Here is a 13150-nt window from a genome sequence, read left to right on the forward strand (position 1 = left end):
GCACAGATGACCAGGCAGCAAGAAAGACCAACCAATTTCCCTTGAGTGCTCAGCAAAACTACAGCAATTAAAGGGTATTTTTTGCAAACTGTGGTGTCTTGGGTCTTCTTTCCATGTTGAGCATCATCTCACTGTGTGAATATATGGGAAAGATATAAGGCTATTTTCTGTAAGAAAACAAAACCTTAGAATTAAACACCAAGTCTCTCCTCAGCAATTTCCCAAGGATGTGGAAGAGGTTACTTAATTCCACAGCAGGTACAATTAGGTCAGCTGAAAGTAAAGACTGCTCCAACAATTCTTTACAGTTTGTTTCTTTATTCAGTAAACATCTAGTTACAAGTTTCACAAATTAAAAAAGTGGGGGAGCTGATTGAAGAGGGGTCGGGGGGGCCCACAGGCTGATCCAGCTTTTGTTCTGCTCCTCCCTTCTCTAACACACACAACCTTCTCTGCTTCTCCATAGATGCACCAAGGAGCAGGAGAGGAATTGAAGCCTCTGTCCCAGTAAGGGGACTAACAGGGGGTTCTAGCAGAATTCCCTCATATTCCTTTCACAGGAGACTAAATACAAACTTCAGAGCCAGCCCAACCCAGCACAGAAAGAGTGGAAAGGATGGAAGAGGCAAGGTGGCAGCTCCTCATGCCCATCACTACTGGCAGAAAGAACAGAGCCAAGGGACAGCAGAAAGGGAATGGGCAATTAATGTGTTCCTTGCACATCAGTGAGATTCCCCATGCCCCACTGCAGCACCCAAATGGGGCGAAAAAGAGCAATGCAGATTAGTTGCTTTGTTTCAATTCTGAAGTGGGAGGGAGGTTAATACTAAATTTGAGGAGGGTCCAAGTGGTGCTTTGAAGGGGCTTCAGAGTTTCACTGTCTGTACCTGGGAGGAAAGGAAACAGAAAACATAAAAAGAGTAAGTGGTGCTTAGAAAGCAGCACAGAAGACAGAAAAAGACATGTTTAAACCTGATGTCTAGACATCAAAAAAAGGGAAAAATGTCCCTTTTCAAGCAGTAGATCACATCCTAGTGAGCCCTATTCAAAACATGGGAGAGCAGGCAGCAGCACCTACCTGTATTTCAAACTGGATGGACAGCAAATGGTTTCTGTGTTCCATAGATTCTATACAATGACAGTATAAACATGCCACAGATTGCAATCCTACATCATGTCATACAATTTGAACCATCAGTTAAGGCTGATGCCAGACATCTTTTGTTGATGACAAAGCTAACTTGAACGGCTTCCACCTTCCCATTCAGCACAGTAGTTTCTCAATATTCACATCTTCCCCTGCTCTCTCAAAGTGGGAAAACCCATTTCCAATTGAAACCTCAAAATAATGTAAGATTGGGGCAAACAAAAGGAAATCCTGTGGCTAAGAGGCAACCGTGCAGTGGGAGATGAGGAAAAAAAACTTGTTAAGACTTACAAGAGCGCATAGGTAGATCTGGGGGTGGCCACGCTGCACCCCCCACAAGGTCTGCTCTGAGTTCACCAGTCATACCGACGGGACTGTCTGGAGGGAGAATCCTCAGGGCCCTGGATCGCGAGACGAGTCCCTTCAGCCCGACGGCCACCGCCGCCTTCATGACGCCGGTAATCCAGCCCCCGCTGCGGCCGGAAGCGGGATGTCTCTCGCCTCCACTCATCGTCAAATGCGGCTGCATCACCTGTGTAGGGAAAGAACAAGTGCAGATGGGGAGGAGCTGGGGAAGTAGCACCTGGCTTTGCTAGGAGGAGGACATGGGCGCTACTCACTTTCATCCATGTTGATGTAGTCCTGCCTCTCCTCCTGGTCACCCGTGCGATGGTTCCGGGACCGCTGCATGATGTGGGCCCTCTCCCTGATGTGGTGTCCAATCGACATTTGTTCCAGGCCACTGTCCGAGTCCCTTACAGTTCGTCTAGTCTCACGGATCTGGGGGCAGATTCCCATGTAGAATCAACACTTCCCTTCATTCTCCCAGCCCCACACAGCACCCTGATTCTCGCCTGCAGTATTTCAGCCACCTTGCACTGCCACCACTCCCAGCACATCAAACACAACACAATGAAGACTGAAAAGTGGATTCCCCCCACCAGTGCTTCCCATCTCCTCCCAGCAGCCTTTGGCATGGTTCAGTGAGTCACAAGAACCACAGTGTGCTCCCTGAGCTGCAACTGCCTGTGAAGCCAAAGTGCTGTGGGTGGCCACCCACAGAAGCCACCAAACAAAGCCCACCCACCCACAGCAAAGCGAGCAGCCTCCTCCTTACCCCGCCGGGTGCTGAACGCATCTCTGAGGTCTCCTGATAGACTTTGGGCCCATCACCCAGGTTGGAATAGGAGATGACAGTTGAGGAGGTAAATGTCTGGCAGTTAGCACCACTTGTCATATGCTCCTGCAAGAAGGAATGGAAGGCAAAAAGAGATGGCAGTTAATTCTCTCTGTAGGAAGTAGGAAGAAATTACTACAGGAAGAATATAATCGCCATCGGTCCATTCTTCTGGAGAATAAATCTTCCTGTTAAATTAATACTTGTTTCTTGCTAAACAAGTCTACTCCTACACTTCCTTCCTCATCCCTCTCTTCTTCCTGCACTCAGGAACAAGTTCTCTGTCACAGTCCCCAGCGATGAAGCAAAGCTTACAGCCTCTGCCACCTTGACAGCTGGGGCACAGCCCATACCAAGTAGCACAGTAAGATGGGAGACATTAGAGGGGGTGGTAGGAGCACCCTCAGTACTCCCTTCAATTCAGAGGGTTTATGGAGGGTTCTTACCATGTTTCCAATCATGTCATTCATCATCCCAAACATATCTATAAAGCCACCTGCCTGATAAAAAGCAAAAGAGAAGACAAGACTAGTTAGTTTGGAAAGAGACATGAGGAAAGAACAACAAAACTACCTTCAAGGGACAAAAACCTAAGAACAGAAACCTTGCTCTTTTCCCCTTCTTTCAGTAGTGCAGAAAAAAGTCCCCAGAATCTGAGATTGCTGTTCTCTCCATTCCCTCAGGTTGCATTGCCCAAGTGTTCTGGCAAAGGCTGTTTTTTTAGTTTGGATCCAACTACCAATGCACTGGGGTCTGTGAGTCCAGGTACTCAGCAAAGTTAAGAGAAGAAATCTCAGCATGTGCACTAACAGCGATCTTAAGGAAGCTTCCACTAATTGTATTCTTTCTAGCATAACAACAATTCGCTTATTTTCCCTACAAACACCTGCCTTTTCCATCCTGTAAACCTGAGGGCTGCAGTAACACACTGGGCCAGCAGGTCTCACGGGTTAATTGCACAATATGTAAACAAAATTACGATGTCACTTCAAACTTGCTGATTTCTTTTTTTTTCGTTTCCTCGAGTAGCCTCTTGTTCTCGTTTCCAGCAGAGCAGTACTCACATGCAATATTATTATGCTTTGATTTGTTTGCAGTCTTATTAATCCTTCTCTGAGCTACAAAAATTCCGGGACATGGAAGTCTCTTTCATTAAGGCAATTCTGCAGTGTAAGACAGCTAAAGTTGCTGGAGCTGGAATAAGCTATTTCCACTGCATTATTTTAGTAGATGATGGAGATCAGCAGGCTCCAAGCGCGATGTTTTCGTGTACACACAGCCATTCTCATTTCAGTCCTGCTGAACTGAAGTATTCCATTGGCTTCTCCGTCCGCCACCACTGGCAAAAGAGGTGCAATAACCACCTCTGCCTACTGATGGCCAAGTCCTTTACTCGCATTCTCACAGTTCCTCCATTACCTCCAAACAGATCCGCAGCTTCTTTTCAGACATATGAGGTTATTAAGGGACTACCTGCTCTTCCCGGATATTAACTGTCCCAATTCCCGTGAAATATTGTGCTATAACAGCTTTATGGGTTTTCTCTGGTCAAGGTGCAAATACAACTTCCCCATATAAACAGAGTTAGAATCTCTCCTCTAAACCAGCTTGTGGACAAGATTAAAACATTAGAGGGAAACAAGGTAAAGGTCTGAAGTTATAAAGCAACTCAATGACAGATCCAAGAGAAACCAGATGCTTCCAGTTTCAGTTCAATACCCTCTTCTGTATTCCATTCACTATAAATCTAGAGCTCATCCTGGTCTCCTCAGACATTCCCACTCTCACTATGTGGCTGTGCTCAGATTGCTACATTTTAGTACTGGTTGCACACTGTACTGATGAATCTCAGTACAGAGCCACTACTTGGAAAACCTCCAGTATGACCCAGAAAAACAGAAAACTTACCATGCCGAGCATCCCGAAGGGTGAAATAGCTCCTGCCTGCCAGGACAACAGAAAAGCAGAACAGAGAATGACTTTGCAACAGCCAAACACTAGATCCTCATCAGAACACACTAATCCTTCTCAGAAACAGAACTGGGAACACTCAGGCTCTACAAACAGATCAAGAAAGTGCCCCATGGACTCATGGTGGTCCAAACCATATCACCCCTAACAAACCAGTCATGAGGTAATGCTCCTAAATTTCTCCCAGTTATATTAATTCATGTCCTCTAGAAATAACATATTTATTCCCTTCCTCCCATCCAACCTAGAATGCAGTTGCATTCCACGTATTAACGGATGTGGAGTAAAGAGAAGGACCAGAACACCACTGCTTTAGAGGTCAGTGCTGCACCCACCATCCGTGTGAAGGCGAGGAGGATGCCCAACCCAGGAACAGTGGGAAATACAAGCCAACAAGGTAGTTCCAGAAGTTCTACCCTGTATTCAGCCCCCCTTTTACCTGCATCCTGCGGCCAGCCTGGCGAGCCCCTGGTGTGGTCCCATCAGTGATGCCAAGGAGTGGGCCGAACCCGAAACTTCCAGAGAGCATGCGGTTCATGTGCTGCCGATGGATGGCAAAAGGATCCCTTTTGGAAGGGTTGAGAGAAAAATGGTGAGGACAAAGCCCCATACAATCCACCCCTTGTGACTCCAAGTTTTTCTAACGTAACTATACATTTCTTTCCAGGCTGAAAATTGAGAATCCCGAGAATTCGTTGTTGTGCGTGGTGATCCTTGGGGCTGGAAGGGACCTCTGAATCCCATCTCATTTCTTGTAATAGAAGGTATTATACCACAGAAGCCTTCTCAGGTACAAATTGCTGTCTGCTCAGAAGCAGGTTGGTGTTCTGCTCCCTGTACTTCTTTGGAGCCAAGTATGACCAAGGCCATTCCAGAACCTCACTGCTCCAACAAACGAAGGCCACTTCTCAGATCTGCCACCATTTCACAGTCCTTTCCTCTTCTGCTAAAAAAACCCTCTATGTTAAGAGCTCTGCAAAACAATCAAGCCCTTCTAAAAGGACAGTTCTTCATTTTGCAGGGAGCTGCACTAAGACCTTCCTGGCTGCAAAGAGAGGACTACACTTAATGGGACCAGAGAGCATGAGATCCTGCATATTGTCTTCTCACCCCTCCCACGTACATGCATACAAACACTCCAACGCGAGACTGAAACCTCCAGAATGGACTGTGTGGCCTGACACCCCTCTGCCACCACAAATCATCTCAACATCTGGTCGAGGGGTTGAGATCACATACAGCTTTTGCAGGTTTGAGAAGGAAAGGGAACAATAACTGGGGTCCCTAACTAGTTTTCCCTTCTTTTGCAGCCTCCACTTTGAGGGCTGCACACATTCACACATGCCAGAAAAGCAAGAGGAAGAAAAGGACAGTAAGGAAAAAGAGTCACAGCTTACAGTGGCCACAGTAAAAAACTTCTGTGAAATACCATAGCTCTTTTCCTGCACATCTTATAGTCTGCAATTATCCCTCTTGAGCGTTAATAACCCCAACAGCAGACTGTTCCTGAGATCACAAAAGCACCTACTACAAACCAGTACTTTTCTGTCTCTCCTGGAAGTGCTTCCCATAATAAAAGCTAGACTCATACCTCCCACATCAATGAGAGGAACACACAGTCATCCTGTGACTAACTGGGACGAAGTTTCCTCTCCTGCTAATTTACTTACAGCTGATAAAATTCTTGCTTATTACCAATTTTATCAGCAAAAAATTGACTACTCTTCTAAATACGTTAATTTCACAAAATTTCTAGTAGTTCAGTGCTTAACATAATCAAATTCTTCCTGTGTTAACAGTCTATTCCTTATCCGCTTTGGCAAGGACTGCCAACTTAGTGTCACTGCCAAAATTTATCAATAGCATCCAATTTCTGGACTGTGGACAGAAACAAAAACATTCAGTAAAAGGAATCCCAGGAAGAGTTGTCAGGACCTTTGTTAGATTTCAATACTCGTGTTTCAAAACTACCCATTGGCTTCTCTTTACTTTGTTCGTCACAACTTGACAACTGCTTCAGCAGTCTCCAACAGCTCCATTAATGAGTTCCTGTGCACAGCAGCAACAAACACTGGATGGAACAGCAGATTTTATCTATCCGAACTGCAACCCTACTTTGCATAAGAAAAAGGAATCCTTGCGCAAAGAAACAGATTAGCTATTCCAGCCCTCTCCTCCTCTCAGGCAGCTGCGATGCCTTTTGGCCTACTTTATTATGCTTTCCTCCAAGACCACGCTCCAATATCACGGAAACGGGACCAGCGCGAACCAGGTTATTCCCCGCGCTGCCCCCTGGGAGGATGTTGGTGTTTGTCCCCAGACAGCTCCTCCGCAGCCCGGCAAAGGCCTCTGCCCGCCGGTCCGGACGCGAGGGGGAGCGCGCATCTGGCCCCGGCCGATCCCGAGGACGATCTTCGCATCCCTCCCTCCTGCCGCTTCCACCCCCCCCTTCATCCTGAGGATGCCCTGCCCGACTCACATGGCAAACATAGGGTCCTCCGGCTCGCCATCCCTCATCAGCCGGAACATGCTTCCCTCGCTCGGGGGCGGCCTCTGCGGAGGGAAGAGGGCGGTGAGCACAGCCGGGGCCGAGGGCGGGGAGGGGCGGAGCGGCGGAACCGGCCCCCCCGCCCCGCCGCCATCCCGGGCAGGTGACGGCAGCGCTCCCCCCCGCCCCCGCCTTGCCCTGCCTTGCCCTGCCCAGCCCTGCCGTGCCTGGCGGTGGTGGCGGGCGCGGCGCTCCCGTTCGGCGCTCCCGGAGCCGCTGGGGCCGCTCACGCCTCCGCGCCCATCGCGGACCGGACCGCGCTGCCCCCGCCGCGCCCGCACCGCGCATGCGCGCCCGCCCTGGGGGAGGGCGGGGGTGGGTATGGTGCCGCTCGGCACAGCGCCCCCTGGCGGCCCCCCGCGGGGAGCGCTCCCGGCCTGCGCCGGGCAGCGCCCGACAGGGATCGTGAGGGTGTAACGGGAATAGAGGGGCCTATGGGAGGCCTCACCGCTGGACGCAGCTTCCTCACCAGGGGAAGCCCAGGGGCAGGCTCTGATCTCTCTGGCGACCAGTGACAGGGAATGGCCTGAAATTGTGTCAGGGGAGGTTTAGGTTGGATATTAGAAAATTTTCACCCAGAGGGTGGTTGGACACTGGAACAGGTTCCCCATGGGAGCGGTCACAGCACCAAGCCTGACAGAGTTCAAGAATCGTTTGGACAATGCTCTCAGAGACATGCTGTGATTCTTGGGGATGTCCTGTGCAGGGCCAGGAGTTGGACACGATGATCCTTGTGGGTCCCTTCCAACTCAGAATATTCTGTGATTCTGTGATAAGCCCAGTGGCTGGTGGCCAGTTGGTTCCTGGCCAGAGTCAGCAGCAATGCCCGGCCGCTGCAGGGTCAGCACTCATCCCAGGCTTCCTCTGTGGTGTGGGTGTGTAGGAGGCACCGATGGAGCTGTTTCCCTCTGCTGAGTGCACGGACAGTGCACACACACCAGTGCTCTGCCTGGCAGAAGCAGGGAGAGTACTTTGTAAGCCAGCTGTGGGTCACCACTGACCCTGGACAGCCACTAGGAACCACAGACAAAGTGTAGGTACTCGGTGTGTGGCACCTACAGCAGTAGTGGGGAATCTCCACAAATCAGGGGGGAGGGTAACACCTCTGTCACCATCCCTGGGGAATGGTGGTTGCCTTCAGCTATCACCATCTCCACTGGATTACAGGGAAGAGAGCAGACTGACTCATTCCAGCCCAGGGCTCGCTTCCTTAATGGTGCTTCTGCTGACTGTTCCATCCGGCCCACTATGTGCAGGAGCCAAACTGAACCTGTGCCAGAGGACTGGAAATAGCAGGTTGCAAGATGTGGTTGAGAAATCGACCTCCTGAGTTGTGGCAGGAGCCATGTCCTTGGATTTCGGAGTCTGACAGAGGAAAATGACACAGTAACGTGCTTCGCATGGTGAAATGCATAGGGGGCTTGGCAATACTTCTTGCTACAGAAGGTCCCAAAACTGCTTGGTGTCCATAAAGAAGACCTTTTGCTGGAGGCCCACACCTGTGTATATGCAAAAAGCTCTTCAGAAATCCCCTGCTGTATCTGGTGATTGTATTCTGCACAGGCTGAAACCAACGTCCGCATCATGGAAGCTGCAGACAGCACAATGGTGCAGGATTGTGAGTGCTCCTTAGGGAGGCTGTTCATGGGTGAGCTGCTGAAACACCCTCCTCTCACCAGCTCAGAGCTCATCTGTGAGCACTGAAGTTCACACAGAGCCTCTGCTAGTGCTATCTCAGCCTCTCTGATACTGCTTCTGCAACCCTGAATCATCCTTCAGAGACTTCCAGTCTGGAAAACCTTTCCTGTCTGGTGAGTTTTATTTTTGCTCTGAGGCTCTCTTGGTGTTTGACTGGAGTGTGGAGTTGACCTCAAGTGTCAGGATTCAAAGACAGGTAAAGAGCGTGAATTTAAACATCTGGGTTCTTATTTCCTTCTTCTTTACCCCAGATTTGGGATAAAATGACTTGCTGTCCCCCAGATACCATTGATCCTCCTACTCCTGCAATGTCCTAGAGATGGTAGGACTCCCTCAAAGTTCTCTTACTATTTTCCAAATAGTAAGTCAGGCATTGCTGCCTTCCAAAGACAGACATAGGAAGGAACAGAAAGGAGTTTATAACAGAAAGGAGAAATACTTCTTTGCAGATCCTTTTTCTGTCCCTAATGCTGCTCTTCTGCAAGTGGCCTGCAACACCAAGGGCTAAATTCATGAGACTGAGGGCTGAGGCTGTGAGTCTTGCTGGATATTTCTGCAGCCTCATAGAAAGTCCTTACACTTGATGGACACATGTTACCAAAGATTGCATTAACAGGGCTATTACCAGCTCAGCAAACCTTGAGAGAGCCTGGTTTGCAGAGAGTTGTGCTGGTGGCAAATGCTGGGTGAAACCCTGGAAGGAGAATTGGAAAGGCGACCCTTTTCTGGAACGTGGACAAGACCACGGTTCCCAGGAATGCAGGAGCTGTTGCTGCAGTAGGAGTAGGAGAGGTTTCTGTACAGTACTCACCACATTATGCCTAACATGCTCCAAGGGGCTGGCCATTTGCTAGGTCAGAATAATGAGCAACGTGGGGGAGTGAATGAAAAGCAAGGCTCCCATCTTGCTCCTCTCACATTCTCTATTTAGGCTGCTTCTCTTTTCATCACAAATAAAAACAATTATGTCTCCCCATTTCCTCTCTCTTTTTTTTTTTTTTTTTAAGCTGCCCAGGTTGTGCTGGAAGCAGCAGAGAATAGGGGGAAGGGGCGGGAGAAGGAGCTCAGCAGGCAGCCTGGAGGAGGTGAGTGAAGGGCAAAATGGAAGAGGGATGAATGGCGCTGCTGCCTCAACTCCACCTTCTCCCGCCTACCGCGGGCTGCTGCCAGCAGCACCCTCCCCCCCGGCATCCCCATGGCCCTCGGCGGCACAGCCGAGGGGCAGCCACGGCGGAAGCGTCTGAAAAGCAAACTGAGTATCACGTGGTGAAGGTAAATAAAGGGAACGATGAAAAATCATGCCTTGTTACCTGCTGCTTCCAGGGACCGATCATTTGGGCCAGGAAGACAGAAACAGCTTCTTAACGCATCCAAATGTTCTGGGGCCCCTGTGGCTGCCTGTAAGACAAAGAAATCCTCGTTACCAGAAGTCAGAGCTACCCACAGCCATTTCCTCATTGGTTCCCTTCATCTGTGCCTCTTACGTAATTGTCACCCAACAACTAACTCTGACCTCAGATGAAGGGCACCCTGAGTGAAGGACAGCTCTGATTTGAACCTCAAATGTGACAATTCATATTTGGGATGCTAGAGCCAGCTTGTGGTGGCTGCAGCTTGCGTTGCGTGGCAGCAGTTACTTTCAGAATATTTTGCTCCTGGTAAGAGTGCGTCTGTCACACTGTGAGTGAGAACCACGACCTCCATCTGTGCTGTGTTAGCAAAGAGAGGCTCTCAAAAATCACGATTGAAAACATCCCTTCCCTTTCCAGTCTTCTGACAGGCTCATCTCTCCCTTCTACTCTTGCTTCCTCTCCATGTATTACCTACCCTTGCTTCCCAGCCCTCCTGCAGGGCTTATTTAAATGTGCTGCATCTCAGGAAGCCATTTCCCAACGCAGAGTTGGCCACTGGTTGAATTCTTGGGTATTTCCTCTTAACTTCAGGATACAGCATCATGAAAGCTGATTATCTGCCTGGATTTTTAATGGACACAGTACAGAAAGATGAACAGTGTGGATGAAATACATAAATGCATTCAAACGCATTCCCTCTGCACATTGAGATTTTGCTAGTCTTGCTGTAAGTGAAAGGACAGATACTCTCTGTTTCTGGGTTTATGTAAATTTAAGAAAATTTTATGCAAATACACATCCTTCTGCTCTTTTGTTATTCAGCAAACAGTTTGGGAGAGTTTTGAAATCACTTACAAGTTAGTTCACTAAACATAATTCTTAAAATACCCAGTCTTGTGCTTTGCTTTTGCTCAGAAAATGGCTGAGAATTAGTTCAGCCTTCAACACAAACAGAAAAGTCCTTGTCCCCCCTGCCCCCCAACGGAATACGGTGACAAGACTAGCCAGGTATTAAACCAAAATGCATAAATAATTGCTTCTAGGTGCACTTACTCTGCCTATTCCAGAAGCAGAAAAATACATACCACGCATGAAAGCCCAAACACATCGCAACCACGTGCTTATGTATGATGACACACGCCTGCAAGCTCAGTGTACGCCTCAGTAGAAAAGAACCATACTTTCTACACTCACATAAGTAAATGCATGTAACAAAGGGAAAATATCCTCCCTGTACACAAACAGGTATGTACTGCACCTAAACACATGCACACTACATAAACACCAAGCACAAACAGCACCAAAATTGTGACTTTGTACAAAGAAAATTACACTCCCATTGTTGTCCAGGCTGCAGACAGACACGTGTAGTGTTTGTTCCACACAATGAACTGTCATGTAACTTCTGCATCTCCCTCATTTTGTCTAAGGACATAAGTCTCCGAAAAGGATGGAATATATTCTGCTGAGTTGGCAGAGCAACTACAGACAAAGACTACAGAACATACTGAACAGGGACTGGCATCTGCAGAGTGCACAATGAGTATACTCGCATTTGCAACAAAGGGGAAAGCACAGATGGGAAAGGGGAGAAGAAAAAAGCTGCAGATTGATCTGGCAGGCAAAATGCGGAGTGGCACAGATCAGGTGGAGGAGCAGAAGACATAGGGAAGAGCTAGGTGAGACAGTCAAGGGATACCCTCAGGGCCCGAGGGAAGCAGCTGCACACTAGAAGCCCAGGGAATCTCACCATCAGGATCTGAAGGGCAAGTAGAGTCAGAATGCAGAAAGTGGCAGGTCACAAGACATGAAGAAGAGTTTCACATTGGATTTAAAGGGAAAAACATAGTTGATACATGCATGCAGGGCAAAATGGAACGTGGAAAACAAAAGGAGGGGATACAAGATGAATTTTGTAAATGTGATACAGGATGTCACAAAGAGAAGCCGGGGAAAGGGCCATGGGAAGAATGCTACCAAGAACAGAGGTGGGAAGCAAATGTCGAGGAGCAGCAGATGAAGCAAAGATTGCAAAGGGGATACGGTGCGGAGTGTGGAAGGGACAATGTGAGGCTGCACACTGCAAGTGCTGGGGGAAAAAGGGAGAGATGGCCAGTGGCCAGTTTGTAGCACTGACCCAACAGCCCCATTCTACAGGTTGCTGGAAACACGCTTCCCTCACACAAACAGGTGTTTGTCTATTTGCATCTGTGGGTGTGCGATCTGTGTCAACACGGAGCTTTGGGCACGGTGACATCACTGAACATAATCCTTGCTTTTTCCCCTCTAGGATGTTGTGTCAAGGCCTGTTTGTGCATTAATGTGAAAATGTCTTTGCCAAGGGATACGTGTTGGTGTAGTTTTGCATTTTCAGTAGCTGAGAATGTAAAGGAAAGGATAAAATCCTGAACTGGTGAAGAGAACAGCAGAGCCATGAGCCATGCGTCTCCTGACAAGCAGAAGCAGAGAGGAACAACATTTGGCCACTTTAGAGAATTTGTTTGGCTCCCATTTTTGGGTGTATCTCTGGAAATTAGGATTTTTTTCTTGCAGAAGAGGAGGATGAAAGAAGGGTGCTTGAACCAAACAAGATTTCAAATGCTGATAGCTGACAGACTTGAGAATTTGGCCAGAGGGGCTTTGTGAAACAGTTGGGGGATAAAAAATAATTAATGCATGCATTTTCATGATGTTTTATTTTGGTACTAGTCTAGATCTGTACGTCTGAGTTACATGACTGCTTCTTTGGGGCAGGCACCATGCACTGTGTAGCTGGGAAGAATGTCGAATAGTCAGATCATCAGAGAAGCAGCTGTAGCTGTGGAGGAGATGAGATGACACGGTGGGGACCTCCTGTCTCCCTGTCACACAGATTATAATTTATCCCATCCCTTTCATACTTTCCTTCAGGAGAGATGTACTCGGTGCCCTCCCTGTTCCACAAATACCAATTGCTCATTCTAGTAAATGCTCAAACTGAGACCCATTCGATTAAACTCAGAGCACCAGTTCCTAAATCCTGACTTTGCACAGAGGCCGAGTTTGTGTCTGAAGGACAAGGAAGACTTGTGTGCCTTAATACATTTTCCAACTGGATGGATTAATAACCTTGCCCTGTACCTGTGAGAATGACTGTGTACATGTGTATACCCGTATGTGCTCACGTGCACGCTTAGTTTTGCACGTAGGCTTGCAAGTGTATGCAGATTTTGTGTGTGTGTGTGTGTGTGTGTGTGTGTGTGTGTGTGTGTGTGTGT

At 48.3% G+C, this 13150-nt stretch overlaps 1 protein-coding gene across 1 annotated transcript; it reads right to left on the bottom strand.

Annotated features, from left to right (window-relative positions):
* Nucleotides 1–298: 298 nt before the first annotated feature.
* MLF2 (myeloid leukemia factor 2) lies at nucleotides 299–7090 on the bottom strand. Its single transcript, XM_027653600.1, has 9 exons — nucleotides 7011–7090; nucleotides 6775–6848; nucleotides 4735–4861; nucleotides 4233–4268; nucleotides 2771–2824; nucleotides 2265–2390; nucleotides 1768–1927; nucleotides 1439–1679; nucleotides 299–887 (listed from the first exon to the last, which is right to left on the bottom strand). Exons 2-8 carry the CDS (start codon nucleotides 6822–6824, stop codon nucleotides 1501–1503), a joined length of 732 nt encoding a protein of 243 aa, XP_027509401.1. The 5' UTR covers nucleotides 6825–6848; nucleotides 7011–7090; the 3' UTR covers nucleotides 299–887; nucleotides 1439–1500.
* Nucleotides 7091–13150: the final 6060 nt, after the last annotated feature.

This window comes from Corapipo altera, unplaced genomic scaffold (assembly GCF_003945725.1).
Source record: "Corapipo altera isolate COAL_440 unplaced genomic scaffold, ASM394572v1 61, whole genome shotgun sequence".
NCBI lineage: Eukaryota > Metazoa > Chordata > Aves > Passeriformes > Pipridae > Corapipo > Corapipo altera.

Coding starts and splice junctions, on each gene's coding strand:
- MLF2 (XM_027653600.1), bottom strand. CDS start 6,824: ATGTTCCGGCTGATGAGGGATGGCGAGCCGGAGGACCCTATGTTTGCC. Junction 4,862..6,774: donor GAGGACCCTATGTTTGCCAT/GTGAGTCGGGCA, acceptor CCCTTCCAAAAG/GGATCCTTTTGCCATCCATC. Junction 2,825..4,232: donor CCTTCGGGATGCTCGGCATG/GTAAGTTTTCTG, acceptor GCTTTTTATCAG/GCAGGTGGCTTTATAGATAT.